We start from the raw sequence: 16,031 nt of genomic DNA on the forward strand, positions 1-16,031 counted from the left end.
ATACCCAGTAGAGGGATTCCTGGATTATATGGTAGGTCAATTAGTTTTTTGAGGAGCCTCTATACTGTTTTCCATAGTGGCTGTATCAATTTGCAGTCCCACCAGCAGCGTATGAGGGTTCCTTTTTCTCTTCATCCTCTCCAGCACTTGTTATTACTTTTCCTGTTGATTATAGCTATTCTCACAGGTGGGATGTTATCTTATTGTGGTTTTGATTTGCATTTCCTTAATAGCTAGTGATGTTGAGCATCTTGTATATATTTGTTGGCCATTTGTATGTCTTCTAGGGAGAAGTGTCTGTTCAGGTCCTCTGCCCATTTTTTGACTGGATCATTTGGTTTTTGTTGTTGTTGCTATTGAGTCATATGAGTTCTTTGTATATTTTGGATATTAGGCCCTTATCAGAGACGTTGCTTGCAAAATATATTTTCCTATCTGGATGGTTGTCTCTTTACCTTGATGACAATTTCTTTTGCTAAGCAGAAGCTTTTCAGTTTGATGTAGTCCCATTCATTTATTTTCACATTTACTTCCCTTGCTTTTGAAGTCAAATTCATAAAATCCTCTTCATGTCCAATGTCCTTGAGTTTAGTTGCTGTGTTTTCTCCTATAAATTTTATTGTTTCAGGTCTTACATTCAGGTCCTTAATCCATTTTGAGTTAATTTTGGCGTGCGGTGATAGAAAACAATCCAGTTTCATTCTTTTGCAGGTGGCTTTCCAGTTTTCCCAGCACCATTTATCGAAGAGGCTTTCCTTTCTCCACTGTATGTTTTGGCTTTTTTGTTGAAAATTATTTGCTTCTATAAATATGGGTTTACTTCTAGACTCTGGATTCTGTTCCACTGGTCCATGTGTCTGTTTTGCTGCCAACTCCATGCCGTTTTGGTTATCGTTGCTTTGTAGTGTATTTTGAAGTCAGGCAGAGTGATGCCTCCAGCCCTGTTCTTTTTTCTCAGGATGGCTGTGGCAATTCTGGGTCTTTAGTGCTTCCATACAAATCTGATGATTTTTTGTTCTATTTCTTTAAAAAATGCCAATGGGATTTTGATGGGGATTACATTAAATCTGTATAATGCTTTAGGTAATAAGGTCATTTTAACTATGTTGATTCCTCCAATCCAAGAACACAGAATATCTTTCCATTTATTTGAATATTCTTCGATTTCTTTTAATAGGGTCTTATAGTTTTGATTATGTAGGTCCTTCACATGTTTTGTTAGATTTATTCCTGTTTTTATTCTTTTTGTTGCAACTGCAAAGTCCTAGCAATTTCATTGAGGAAATCAGACCCACACAGAACCTATTAGGATCGATATAAGCGGTATATAAGCAGTGAGAAATGTAGTGTGACAGCAAGGTGGGAGCTCAGGGACTCCTGGAGGCGGAAGTGCCTGGGCTGGGGCCTGAAGGATGGGCAGGTATTAGGCAATTGCAGATGAGGAAGTCTGCCACATGGGGGAGATAGTGTGAACAAAGGCCCAGAGGAAGGAATGTTCAGAAAGGATGGGAAAACCTTTCAGTCTTGAGGAGAGGGCTTTGTCTGGGGTCACCAGGGGAAGGGGCTGGGATGAGAAAGGTGGGCAAAAGGGGCATGTCTCCCTGCTATGGAGGCCCTTCCTTGGTGGGGAGACAGAAATTTGGGAACACTTACGCTTTTTCCTGGAATTCCTGGGAAGCCTGAGATTCCAGGGGTCCCCTTTAGACCAGGTAAGCCCTGTAGTCCTGTGGAGCCAGGGGGGCCTGGTCTCCCAATAAGCCCCTTGATTGTGCTGGGCAATCCAGGAGCTCCAGGCAAGCCTGGTAGTCCAGGGCGGCCAGCTTCTCCTTTGTCACCTGGGAAAGAAGCCAATAGCTTTGAAAAACACTCTGGACAAGAGAAAATCTGCATCCCAATGCACAGGTGCCCCAGGTCACAGGCAGGCAAAGTGCAGGCTTGGGGATAGTTAGTTTAGAGGTTGGGGTGGGGTGGTTCTTTCAGTCTTGTGGAGCTCCAGTCAAGACCACCTCAGCGCCAGCACTAGGAAAACTGCTCAGTGCCCATGCCCACCATCTGGCAGACTCATCCAGGGGTACAATAGCCTGTGGTTCAAAAACTCAGTTCCACAGTGGCAATGCAAATCAGCAGTCTCAAAGTCCAGGTACCCTTCAGACCCAGGGAAGGCAGCCTCTCTGGATCTTCTGCCACTACCCACACTGCTACTCTGGGGTACCTTGTACTCTGTGTCCCTTTCTTAGGAAGGAAGTCAAGTTTGGTTGTAAAAACTTTCTTGGGCATTTTTCCTGCCCATTCATTTCCCGAGCACCTCTGAGTCCAGGAAATCCATTGGATCCAGCTGAGCCCGGGGAGCCTTTGTTTCCTTTGAACTGAAGGTTCAGCATTGGAGGTCTTAGACTGGCAATTCTGACTGGCCCCGGGTCACCTCTGTCTCCTGCAAGGATGTAAGGATGGAGATCGTGAGATCTGCGTGAGAGGGAGCTTAAACACATGATCAGGCATGGGCTGACCTTTCATACCAGCTTTCCGATGCACCACCTCCAGACTCCCTTTCCGAGGCCTTCCAGCTTCCTCCTTAGCCATTTCCCCAACTTTGCATTTATGTACATGTCCTCTCCTCTGACAAGCCCAAACTCCATCACAACTTTAGATCTTACTCAAGACCCTCCTCAGTTGAGCAACCAGGAATGTATGACAAGGCCTCTAACATGCAATTGTAACTCAAGATATTTGATCTTTTGGTTTAAAAGGACTTCACTCAGAAGCCCCAATCCTATTATCTAACACAGGGTTGGTACAAGCCACACAAATGACAAAATAGACAAACAAAATATACTTTGAGAAGCATGAATGGTAATTCCAGAATTCAATTCCCCAGCTCACCTTTTTCACCAGGGCTACCAGCCTGTCCAGATGGTCCCACTTTTCCGGCCAACCCAGGAATTCCCTTTAATCCGCTTGCCCCAGGAATACCAGGGAGACCTGGCATCCCTAGAAAACCTGTCAGTCCAACAGACCCCTTTTCACCTGTTGAGAAAAAAGAATTTCTATTATTATTCCTGTTTTACAAACAAGGAAATGGAAGCTCAGAGAGGTTGAGTAACTTACCCAAAATCACACAGCCAGGAAGTTACAGAGAACGAATTCAAACCCAGGTTTCTCTAACTCCAAAGCCTAAGCTCTTTGTTATTATACAAACTCCTATTCCCTGAACAGAGTCATAACACTTAGCAACAAAAAGGAAAGAAGATGTGGGAACCTCTCTTATGATTTGTTAAGATAGAGCTCATGTGTGGTATAGAGAAAAAAAGTAAAAGCCTAGGGCTAGGAGACAGAAACATGAGTTCTAGTCTGGCACTGTTGCTAACTAGTTGTATGACCTTGGACCAGTCATTTTCCCTGACATACAATGGAGATTCCTCCTACCTAATCTCTGGTGTCTAGCAGGACAATCACAGTAAATGAGAGCTATCAGACTCTGTGGTAGGGGTGTTGCAAATAAGTAAATCCAGTGTGGTTATCACTGTCTTAGGTTTTACTGGCCATGTATTATACTATTCAGCCAAGTGTTCTACCCAGCAGGTGGTGAGGGTGACTGACCTTGGATGGGAGTCCTCCTCCTTTAGCACTAGCCTTGTCCAACTATCTTGCTACAAAAAGCCCTGCCTGCATCCCTCACCATTCCCTTTTCTTAGGCAGAGGAGAGGAGTGAGGCTGGGCAACATGGATGCTCCTTTATGGCACCCACTGGTGCCTTCCTGATTACTTCACTTACCCTTCATACCTGGCAGGCCTGGCAATCCAGTGGCCCCTGGCAATCCTGAGTTTCCCAGAAAGCCAATTAACCCCAAAGATCCAGGAAGGCCTTTCAGCCCAGGCAGACCTTTCATTCCAGTTGATGCAGGAGGACCTGTCTTGCCTTCTGGGCCTTTCTTTCCAGGATATCCTGAATCACACAGGAGAGAACACAGGACAGTTGTGAAGTGAGGCTCTGTCCAGATCTGGGCCACTGCCCATTCACTAGGCTTCTGGCCCTTTAACAATGACCTATGCAGGCTGCTGACAGATAAGAGTTCTTCGTTGGTTAAAGTATTAGCACCTATCACCCCAAGTGCTACACCAATGGCTATTACTTCCAGGATGGTACAGTAGCTGACAAGGTGAACAAATCCCTTCTAATTATAACTTGTTCTGCATTTATGAATGTTGTCCACACTTTAGCCTCTGAATGAAGCTCTGGGAAACCAGGGTGGCAACTGGACTCTAGTTGCCTGGTATTTCCAGTTTGAATCACGTCTTGAAGGGTGTTTCTTGAGCCAATTGGTAAAGCAGAGGTTAAAGCTGAGCTATTGTTTCAGCTTCCCAGGGAGCCAAGGATAAAGGGCTGCCCTTTTCATCCCTCTTGCAAGCAGTTAAGTCAGCCAGTTCCTAGGCATTAAGGTTGAAAGACCCCCTAGTGTCAAGTCCTGTAGAAATCCCCAAGGCCCATTTTGTCTCCTAGGCATTCAGTGACTTCTTTCACCATGCTTTAAATTCATCATTCAGATTAAACTCTGGAGCTACTACCAAAGTAGAATGTTCAGGTACAAAGCAAGGAAATTAAAACAAACAAACAAACAAACAAACAAACAAAAAACTAAAGGATTAAATCAGTGACGACAGAGGTATTTGGGACCCTGAGGATCTAAATGAATGGCTGACTTGGCTTTCTATGGATTGAAAAGCATCAAGTAGCTGAAAGCCCTAGGATTCTAATGGGAGGCTGTGAGAGGGATTCCAAAGCAATAAAAAGAAATTCAATGGGGGCCAACCCCACAGCATGAGTTCAGGGACCCCTGACCTTGCCAGGTTATAGTGTATAATCAGATAATTCCCTGAACAGCAAAGCTGGTTGGGGGTTTAGTTTCTGAGCTTGTGAGCCATTTTCTCACCTGGACAGCCTAAGTGAAGACCCCAGAAACACAGATGGACAAAGGGGATGAAAATGATATTAGCAGTTCTGTAAATAACTCAGTTTCAGTCACATGGCCAGGAGTAAGGGGGATGGCATAGTCACTGAGGCAGGATAAGGAGGATGGTACAAGAAAAAGGCAAACTGAGTTATAAATTAGTCCTGGGCATGTAAACTATAACATATGGAATATAGTTAATAATATCATAATAACTATGTATGGTAACAGATGGTTACTAGACTTATTGTTGTCATCACTTTGTAAGGTATATAAATGTCTAATCGCTAATTTGTGCACTTGAAACTAATATAATATTGCATGTCAACTGTAATTAAAAACAAAATATAAAAAAATTAAAATAGTTACAGCAAAAAAAAAGAAAGAAAAAGAAAGAAAGAAAGAAAGAAAGAAAGAAAGAAAGAAAGAAAGAAAGAAAGAAAGAAAGAAAAGGGAAAAGCAAACTGTAAACACTAGGCCGGAACCAGGGGGTGTCAGGCCCCACTGCCCAGTGAGAGATACTTGGGCCACCCGTCCTCAGAGCCATGCTTCCCTGAAAGGCAGGCCACTATGCTGTCACATACTGCTTGAACTTCTCCAGAACCCAAAGCGGCTCCCCTACGACCACAGTGTAGGCGATGGACATGGCTAGATCCCCCTCCACAGCAAGACCAGATTCTCTAACTGAGGAAGGCAGGAGGGAGGTCGAAGCACGAAAAGGGGAGTGAGGCTGTGGGAAGGAATTTGTGGTAATATTTTGGAAGCTAAACTGCAGAAATCTGTTCTACTTGGCACTGCAGGGGTGACTTGAGATTTGAAACTTGAGAAGTTAGGAAAGTCTTTCTCAACTCTGGCCATGTCACCCTGTTGGTATTGTCCCTCAGGCTGCCAGGGCCCAGGGCCTTGGACCTAGCTTAAGTCTGGCAACTGAGGCTCTTTCTCCATAGGACCTACCTGAAGTGCCTCGAAAGCCTGGTTTTCCTGGTAGCCCGGGTTTGCCCCTGATACCAAGTAAACCACCAGGCCCTGGGGCGCCTGGCTGTCCCGCATGGCCTGGTCTTCCAGGGCTGCCCCGCTCACCTTTGGGGCCTAGCAAGCCCAACTTCCCAGGCAAACCTAATGAAAAGAAGGGGCAGATGTTCACAGCCTGGATCAACAGCAGGGACTGGTCACCAAACCAAGTGCCAGTGAAAAGCTTGACCCAGATATATCGCCGATGCCACTGTCTTCTCAGCTCCAGCCTTGCTGTTATTCCCAGCAGTTATTCAGAGGATTTGAAAGACATCTGACTATTGGTTATGGTTACTTCTGGAATTACTAAAACAAGAGAATGGACTCAGGTGATTTAAGAAAAAAGTTCTCCAAAGACAGGGACTGAACAAAATTTTAACCCCCTAATTAATTCATCCCCCTGTATTCATGCAAGTGTTCATGAAGTATACTGGTTATGGAGAAGCTTTCTGTAGATTGTTAAATAAGTGGGGTAAATACAGTCACCTTTAGGTCCTGGAAAGCCAGAGTCTCCAGGCAATCCTCTGTCCCCTGGAAATCCCTGTAGGCCTCGCTCCCCTGGAGCACCACTTTCAGCACCAAAGATGTCACCAGGTTCTCCCTTGGAACCTGGTAAACCTGGACTTCCAACGTTGCCAGGCAAGCCATCTTTTCCAGGGAGTCCGGGAAACCCAGGTAAGCCCATCTCCCCACGAGGTCCAGGAAACCCTAAATGGCAAAAATAAAAGGTCATGGAAGTTTAGAAGCCATAGGTCTGGGTAGAGACAATCTCTGAGACAGATTTTATATGAAAATATGTACGAAAGCAAACATATTAATAATGTGTCACAAATCTAAAAAGCCAACAAGAAAATCAAATCAAAACAAAACATCGAGTTCATAGATACAGGGAATAGATTGGTGGTTGCCAAAAGTGGGGGGGTAGGGAATGAGGGAAATTGGTGTAGGGGGTCAAAAGGTACAAATTTCCAGTTATAACATAAATAAGTTGTGGGGATATACTGTACAACATGGTGACTATAGTTAATAATAATGTGTTGCATATTTGAAATGTGATGAGAATAAATATTAAAGGTTCTCATAAGAAAAAAAGATTCTGTAACTGTGTATAGTGATGAATGGTAACTAGACTTTTATGATGATCATTTAGCAATATATACAAATACTGAATCATGTTGTACATCTGAAACAAACATGTTATATGTCGATTATATCTCAATAATAAAAAAGAAACATCTTTAAAAAAATAAAAATGCGTGTCACTTCTCTTAAAAATCAAGAGTCTGTGATCCTGGGAGGACTTGCCCAGAAGTTGGGACTGTACCATGTGACCTGGAGGAGGTTATAGTTCAGAGAAGCCGAGCCTTGGGTAGAGCCCAGTAACCCAGTCTTGAGGCTCCTACCATAGTCAAAGAGACAGGTTACATTGCAGACCTCCTGTCAAAGGCCCAGTCTCTACTGAAGTCATCTAATCCCTGCCAACATGTCTTCTTCTTCCTGGGAGATGGAGGGAACTGAAGTACCGATAAACCCTGGGGCATGTGGCCCGTGCTGAAGAGCAGAGGTGGTTCTCTAACTGAGTCACCTGAGGCAGGGGCACTTGGTAAAATCTAGATTGCTGAGCCCACCCATAGCTTTTGGTCAGTAAATATGCCAAGGGGGCAAGAATCTGCATTACTAACAAGTTCCCAGGTGATGCTGATGCTGCTGGCCCAGGGAACACAGTTTGAGAACCACTTGTGCAGGGTAGAAAATGAAGCTCAGGTTGAAATGATAGGTTGTGAGCAAAGGGACAGAAATGAACAATTTCCCTCTCACTCATCTGAATCTCTTTCTCTGACCTTTAAGGTGTTGATCCAGGAAACTGCCATAGGACTGGCAGCGAGACAGTCCTAGAGTCTTAGCTCTGTCACTAGTGGCTTTGTGATCTCAGGCAAGTCACTTTCCATTTGCACCTCAGTTTCTTCATCTGAAAGTGAAGGGGTTGTACCAGCTGACCTCGAATGATCCTTATTGACCTGATATGCTGTCATTCTGTAGCTCTAAGCTCTCTCTCGCCTGAGTATGAATTCAAAACCATTCAAAACCATTCAAAACCCACACAAGAGCGCAAACCTAACTTTCTCCAATTGGTGGATGGCTACCACAATCAAACACATACTCATGCAAGAGGAGAAGTATGTGAGGATGAGCTCCTTCCCTTACCTGGCAATTCAGAGAGGTGAACCAATCCTGTACTTCCAGGCTCTCCTTTATTTCCATGCGATCCAGGCTGGCCTGGAGTCCCAGGGAGGCCACGGGCCCCTTTAGGGCCTGAAAATCCAAATGGGAGTAGTGAGGAGAAAGAAAAGTCAGTGTGGCTTGGTAGGATTTCTGATGTTCAGTCAAGAATCCTAGTCTCTTGGAGGTTATCTGTTTTTCTCACCTCCCCACACAGCCCTCTTCAGTAGCCATTCCATTCTCTCAGTCCTCAAGACTGTCCTCTCAGGAAGAATGTGGACCCCCAGATGCTACCAGGCTATACTCTGCTTTCTTTGGCCATCACAAGTGTGCTCAGTGGCTTTCTCTGGCCTTATTCCATACCTGGGAATCCAGGAGCTCCTGGGAATCCTGATGGACCATATGACCCAGGAATAATACAAGGCAAGGTGATACCTGTAAATAGTAACAAACAGGTAAGCATCTGGTAACCTCACCGGGTCAGGAATGATTTCCCCTAGCATGCTCCTTTACTCCTGTTCCATCAAATGGGACAACTAATTTCTTTTTCCCACCCAGTAGCTTGAAGCCCATGAAGAAGAATCCTGACATCAGAAGCTCCTAGGAGTTACTCCTAGTGCAATTGCTTGTAGATAAAAATGCCCATAGTGTCCAAGTGCCAGGATGTCACTTCCTAAGCCATCAGTGTTCAGTGCCAGGCAGTCATCTCTGCAGCAGATGCTACCTATAAAGGTTTTCCTAGCAGTGGCCCGTGCAGAAACAGCAGCAAATGGCAATGGCCTACCCACCCTGACCTCAGATGGAGACTCTTCTTAGGATGGGAGCTTGGGTTTATTCCTAAGTGTCCATTATGCCCATATGACAAGATTGGAGGCTTTGAAGCTGAAACCACTCAAGTTCACATGTCTGACCTTTTCTGTGAATGAGGCTTTTCTCAAACCATTGGGTTATTTTGATACACCTCATTTGGGATCTACTGAAACCTATTGACTCTCTTTGGTCAGATATACTCATAGATTTGTACCAGGCAAACACTGTAGGCCACTCTCTTACCCACAACAGACAGTGACCTTTCCCTCAGCTTTTCACTTGAAACTGTCAACTCTGCTACTTAGGAAGAAGGGGTAGTCAATTTTAATATTCAGTAAATTAAAATTGGCATGCATAGCCTTTTCCCTAGCAAATTCTTCCTTGCTCATTCATAATGCAAATAAAAAGATTTTATAAGATCACAGAGGGGAGGTTTAATAAAATATTGGTGAACAAATTGGATGATGGCTCCCCTCAGGTACCATTTACAAACAATTGCTATGTTAATTAAAATTAGTCTTGCTTATTCATTAAAACAATCCCCCAAGGTCTGCTTTAAGCCATAGGGCCCACAGTTCTAATAACCTGCTATCGTTTTTGCCAGTACTTAAAATAAATCTCAAATTGCATTTCTTAAGAGATATGTATACCTATGATTCAGACTGCTTACTCGACTGGCTGGCATTCCTCCTCCAATCCCACTTCTGTTTTCCAATATGAAGGCTTGATGGCATTTTTAGCCTACTTGTTCTAGTCCTAAATCAAAATTGGGAATTAAACAGTATAATGTTTTGGCCGAGAGGTTAGAATCTGAAGCCAGACAGACCTGAGTTTGTATCTTAGTTGTGCTACTAACTAGTTATATAGGCAAAATACTTAATCTATCTGAGCCTCATGTAAATGGGAGCTACTTATCACATATAGTGTTTGTGAAGATTATATGAAATAATGCTAACAGCATGTAGTGCAGTGCCTGACACCCTGGTATGTGCTCAAAGAATAATAGTATATTTTTTAATTATCTTACTTAAAGAGAACTATTCAGAAGAGCTCCTGGAAGGCCCATCCTTGGTTTTTACCTCAGTCAGGTTAGTGACACTACTTTCCAGCCTGAGCAGCAACTCTGCCTTCTAGACCTCAGGCTCCTATAGTTCCTATATTTCCGTGGATAGAGAGATGGTTATCGGCCTGACCATCTTCCATAGGTGGCAACACCCATTTCCATCCTGCTAGACATTGAGGTGATGAAGCTATTTCTGAGGGTTATTTCCCTACTATGGAAATACACTCTAGGGGAAGGTACCTCAGGATGAGATTCTTTACTGGGAGAGGGCTGCTAATTCTGTACTCAGCCCAGGTCTGAGTCCTGATGAACTGCTTCCCTAGATGGTATCATGAGAGGGACCCTGCAGAAGACTCTCCTGCTATAACTATTTCAATAGCCCATTGGCTCCAATGTGTCAATCATTGTAGTTTCATTGCTTTGTATCTTTAAAAAAACAAACTAGTAAAATGCAAATATCTCTGGTCTAGCTCCAAACACAAAACCATCCATCTTCAATTTATCAGATCAGTTTCATAGATTCTTTTCACCTGTTATAGACACATAAAAACAAAACCTTTAGAGAATAAGGATGAGGATAGGTATCTGAAAAATTCCAGGACAGGAAAACTAATAATAAAAGGAAAGATGAGTAGAAATTAGAGGAAATTAAGGATATACTTCCTTTTGCCTCAGACCAGTCCTGTATACCACACCATACTTGTTTATCAAATCAGAAGGTCAACATGATGAGAAGGTAAGGACTTCACATTGTACTGGTATCTGGCTCTTTTACTTTACATCCTTGAATTCAGAGCCTTCTCCCCAACAAAGCAGAAAGCAGCTCTACCCATGTTCCTGTTTTATAAGTATAACAGAATTCCCTCCACGAATGACAAGATACATATTCAGAATAAAAAGCATGTCTGATTATCAAGATTCTAAGATCTCTGAATCCAATGAATAAATATCAGATGTGCATGGATCCTTCCAGGTACCTCCCAAGGCTAGTTATAGCCCCTGTTAAGTTCATTAAATGAAGGTGCTTGCGACAGAGATCAGCCAAACCATCAACATGCATAGTGAAAGAAATCAGCCCCTCTCAGAGACTGCATGGCCATTTACCCCTGTACTCCCTCCCAGAAGTTATGTGCTAAAGAATCTCTGAAGCAGTGTCAGTGTTAGCCTTTGCACCCTAGCCTTAGGATCACCCTTCCCCAACCAGGCACTCCAGTGTGGTACTCAGGCCATTGTGAATGTCCGAGACAAATGTGAACAAAAAGGAAGGGGAGGGGAGGTTGCCACCATTGGTATTTGAGAACCTCCTGACCTGGCTAGCTCTCACTTTCCTCTATATCTAAGTCTCTTTTACCAACCTTCTTATAGCATTAGTCACCTAGACCAATCAAGCAAATAAGAAAATTAAACCAGAAAAGAAGTTCTCTGGGGACCAAGGGACATCTTTTCTGAAGCTCAAGTATGTTCACCAAATTCCCTTTTTGGATTGAGTCAAAGTGCTGGCATCCACACAGGATCAAGGACAGAGTAGCTGCTTTAGTAATAACCAGAATGATAGATTATCATGAGCATCTGGGTCAGAGCCTCTTTAGAAATAGCCCATTATATGCCTGCCCCATGTTTGTAATAATTCACACTACTACTAGGTTGAAAGGCTTCTGATGACTACCTTCCCTTTCCTGGAGAGGCAATTGTCCTGGCCTGGGCCACCGCTAGTTGGCGTGAGTACATTTAGGAACAGCATCTTCCTTTTTCATGGCAACAGTAATGACCACAATGCAAATGTCTGGGACCCACAAGTTACGTGTTTTTAAAATTGTGTGGAAAATAAGCTAGGTTTGAGGAATTATATTTGGTGGTAATATAAAGAAAATGAAAGCTAATGCTCTTAATTGAAGTAATTTTTTGGAAAGTCTTGGTACCACAGCAAGAACATTTTCTGCAGAAGGCGTCTCCCAGGCTATAGCTTACTATATCATTATATTCCTAAGAACTTCCTAACAAAAGTTGACATAAAAAATGGTCTTGTGGGCTTCCTTCCATTGACTGAGCCTGTTTTCAAGCAGTTGGACTGTTGAGAATATCCGAATTTGAGTGTGTGTAAGTTTACGTGTACCATATTATTATAACTCAGTTTAAAATCTGGTTGCCTACACAATGGGTTGACCTAGAATGAAGACCCAATTGGTGGAGGAGAAGTGGATTGATCCTGAATGATGTCTCTGGAAACAGGGCTGAAAGCAAAGCTATATCTGATGCCACAACTTCCAAATGGTAGGATGATTTTGTTTGGTAAAATTTCTCACAGCTTTCATAGAAATTTATGAACTGAAATAATGACTTGGTTTTAAGAATATTGAATCATCAATTTTTAATCTATACCATTTTCCTTGTTATACTAGTTCACAAAATTAGATTTTAAAATAAATAAAAATTTATAAGATCTTGTATCTTCTTTTTTGGTAATTCTTCAAGGTAGCAAGGTGGAAAGAAGAGAAATAGGTCTAAGAAGTAGCCCTTTGGTTTTTGGAAGGCCTTTTCTTCTGCAAGTATATATTGGTATCCTCTGGAACATTTCACTACACTAGAAAGATTGAGAAATGCTAAAAAGGTATTACTCACTTTCCCTAGAATCTAGAGGCTTACAATGCAGTTTGAAAAAGTGAAAGCATTAATGAAAGTAAATATATATAATTTAAGTGGCAATTACATACTGTGGAAGTCAAGGGAAGGCTTAGTGGAAGAAGTAGAGCTTATATTGAACCCTGAAAGATGGCTAGGATAGAGATAAAAGGAAGGGAATTCCAAAAAAAAGCAACATGGGCAAAATGTTAGAAATTAGAAATGAACATATTGTGTTTGGGGACAGTGAAAAATACTGTTGTCTTAAGTGTTTTTTTTTCAAATTATGATGAGTGTGAGATAAGGTTAGGTTAGAAAGGAGTTTGGTCATCATCCTCTATTCAGTAGAGTCCATTTGTGGTCTTAGACTAGGAGAATAACACATTGATATCAATACATTACAGATATTGAATCAGCACCAATGTTCATAGTAGAATTGAGTAGAGAAAGTCTGGAGGTAGGACATGAGAAACTGCTTAGTAATATGTTGTCATTGACTCACCTAACCATCCACCCATTTGTCCATCCATCCACTCATCTGTCCAACTATTGATTTATTACAATAAGCATATAGGTATTCAATAAGCTAGGCATGAGATGGGAGTTAATAGCAAGAAGAAGGGAAGAATATAAGAAGCATTCTAAATGAAGAATAAGAAATCAATTTCAAGGTTTCAAACTTCAGATGATTGTAAGAAGTGTAGAAACACAAAAGTTGTGGAAACATAGAAGTTGAGATAAAGAGCTGTTCTGGCTATGTGGTAGAAGGCAAATTATTAGCACAGTACCTTTACAATCTATAAGCAGGTCACTCATAATAACTCCTGAAATTCTAGTAGGAAAACTACGTACATAAATGGAAGAGATTTAAGGTATGAAATGGAGATTAGACTATATACTAAGCTCTCTGCTCAATCTGAGATCTCATGAAATAAGGAAAGGTTCTTCCCTATTGATGATATCACAATACAATTTAGAGAACACCTTGTCCAATCTCCTATTCATTACTTCGATGGCACTCATCATAAATGGTCATCCAAATTCTGCTTTAAAATTTCCAGGGATTATGAGCTCATAATCTCCCAAGGCAGGTCTGCTACGTTTCAGATTGTAAGTTAGGAAGGTTTTCATTAAGTAGAGCTGAAATCTATATTGTTCTATGTAAGCATACCACAATACAACTATGATCCTTTTTTCCACATGAAAACCCTTAACAGGATTGAAAGTAGTGACTATAACCAACCAAGTCTCTTCTTATGATACATTTCATGCATCTGGGCCATACTTATACTCTATGAGGGGTCAGTCTTCTAAGTCCAAAGCCATCTGATTCCCTAACTTACCTGGAGGCCCAGGGAGGCCTTGGTTCCCTGGTAATCCATGCATTCCTTGGTCTCCAGGAAGCCCACGAGGTCCAGGGGATCCTGGTAGCCCAATTCCTGGGAGGCCAGGTAGACCACTATAACCTTTTTCACCAGGGAGTCCAGGTAACCCCTTTTCACCTGGGAAGCCCTGTCCATCATCACCCTAGACAACACATGAGAAGAATGGAAGCCCAACTTAGAGATCTATGCGGAGAGCTTTCTGACTGTAGGAAAGAGGTAACCAGTGTGACCACTGCTTAGTTTTTCTTTTTTCTTTTTGTTAAAATTCTGTCATTCTAGTTTATCAATTAAGTCCTCTGAGTTTAGTTAGTGGGAATGAAGCTTGTCAACCCTGGGTGATCTGATAATGCAAAAAGTCCTAGATCAGTGGGCATCACAGAAAGCAGCTGAATTATTTGCAAGTGAAAGCTACTGAGAAGCTGAAACATTTTAAGTGATATGGCCCATTATCACTAGCATTTATCAAATGAGACAATGATCTATTCTGAGAAAAGATTCCTATTTTACAGAAAGGAAAAAGAGAGCAAAAAGTGTCAGTGGAAGAGGCAGGAAAAGATGTTTCAGACTCTGTTCTGTCCTGTCTAATAGTCCAGTGGCCATCAACAACCCCTACCACCCCCCAACACCACCAAAAAAAACTTTCCAAGTCAGGTGTGAGGATTTATGGAACAAATCACTTAGGAATTTTCAACGTACCGGGAGACCTGGCAGACCTGGTAAACCTGGTATTCCGTCCTTGCCTGGTGTTCCTGTATCACCAGGGAGACCCTGGGGGCCAGGATCACCCTGTTTTCCTGGCATCCCCAATCTTGTACTGAAGGTTGATTCCCCTTTCTTTCCTTTGGGACCTATAGGACCTTGAGGCCCAAATAAACCCTGAAAAAGAGACAAAAGGGAATGATCAGGAGACACAGACTTAATAGAATTCTGGCACCTAGCATAGGTCTAACATAAAGCAGTCCCTGAGTATACTTCAGCACTGTTATAGGCACTTGATTATGTCATCATCTTGGATATAATTGCTCATTTATTTTCTTATTTTTTTTTCTAAATTTTGAAATCTTTAACTCTGGTACCCTTGTCTTAATTTTAATGTTTATCTTCAGGACCTAGCACAGTATTAGGAAAATGTAAATGATTTTGTGAAAAGAAGGCAGGGATTAAAGAGAAGGGAGGGAATATAGGTAGATTAAAGCAGAAAGAGACATTAAAGATCATCTAGTCCTCTTTCTTCATAGTATAAATCGAAAACTTGAAGCTTTTTTTTTATCCTCATCTTTCTTTTAAGTCTTAGAAAAGTGATTAGTGAGAAGTGAGGGGAACTGAAAAGCTCCCATTGTACCTTCAGAGCCCAAGTTTGCCCAGACTTACTAGAGCCCCTGGTGGGCCCAGTGGGCCCCCAGAGCCTGGATCTCCTCTGGTTCCTTTAAGGCCTGGCAGGCCTATGTGACCTGGTGGCCCAGGCAGGCCTGGATCCCCAGGTGGTCCATTGTTGGGGACACCACCATCACAAGCACAAAAACCTGAGTCCCCTGGGAGAAAATAAAAGACAGTATTAAACAATGTGGGCCATCTTTCCAAAAAGAAGGAAGACATGACAGTGGTAATCTGAGACTTCAACAACTCCATGGAGGCAATCAAAAGACACATGAACAGACTCAAATGAACTGTGTTCACTCTCTATCAAAGGACATCTGTGCTAGTAATTTGAATTCCATTAGTCTGGGATGGGGCCCAGACAACAGTGAGTCTAATGTACAGCCAGAGTTGAGAGCCCCTGACCTATGCTAACCAGTTGATGGTCTGGAATCCAAGCCACTCAAAGGTTTTCTTCACCAAAATGTCATTTTCCATGTCTTTTGTATACCCAAACGAATGCAAAATAAATTGATGATAAGGATTTCAGCAAAGCACCTCTGAAGAGGCATCAAGGAGTCACTAGCACTGTAGCCCAGCCACCTATACCTTCCATGTTTA

General features: G+C 42.4%; 1 protein-coding gene across 1 annotated transcript in view; it reads right to left on the reverse strand.

The window, feature by feature from the left end:
• Window positions 1–16,031, reverse strand: part of COL4A6 (collagen type IV alpha 6 chain) — a 294,450-nt gene that overhangs the window by 18,390 nt on the left and 260,029 nt on the right. The window contains exons 21-31 of the mRNA XM_036227183.1: window positions 15,426–15,586; window positions 14,751–14,930; window positions 14,013–14,196; window positions 8,541–8,612; window positions 8,163–8,270; window positions 6,444–6,665; window positions 5,901–6,062; window positions 3,773–3,943; window positions 2,881–3,024; window positions 2,306–2,431; window positions 1,654–1,835 (exon numbers count right to left, since the gene is read on the reverse strand). Coding sequence (XP_036083076.1) covers window positions 1,654–1,835; window positions 2,306–2,431; window positions 2,881–3,024; window positions 3,773–3,943; window positions 5,901–6,062; window positions 6,444–6,665; window positions 8,163–8,270; window positions 8,541–8,612; window positions 14,013–14,196; window positions 14,751–14,930; window positions 15,426–15,586 — 1,712 coding nt within the window. The remainder of the gene's footprint in view (window positions 1–1,653; window positions 1,836–2,305; window positions 2,432–2,880; window positions 3,025–3,772; window positions 3,944–5,900; window positions 6,063–6,443; window positions 6,666–8,162; window positions 8,271–8,540; window positions 8,613–14,012; window positions 14,197–14,750; window positions 14,931–15,425; window positions 15,587–16,031) is intronic.

The sequence above is a fragment of the Rousettus aegyptiacus genome, unplaced genomic scaffold (genome assembly GCF_014176215.1).
Source record: "Rousettus aegyptiacus isolate mRouAeg1 unplaced genomic scaffold, mRouAeg1.p scaffold_m13_p_9, whole genome shotgun sequence".
NCBI classification, from domain to species: domain Eukaryota; kingdom Metazoa; phylum Chordata; class Mammalia; order Chiroptera; family Pteropodidae; genus Rousettus; species Rousettus aegyptiacus.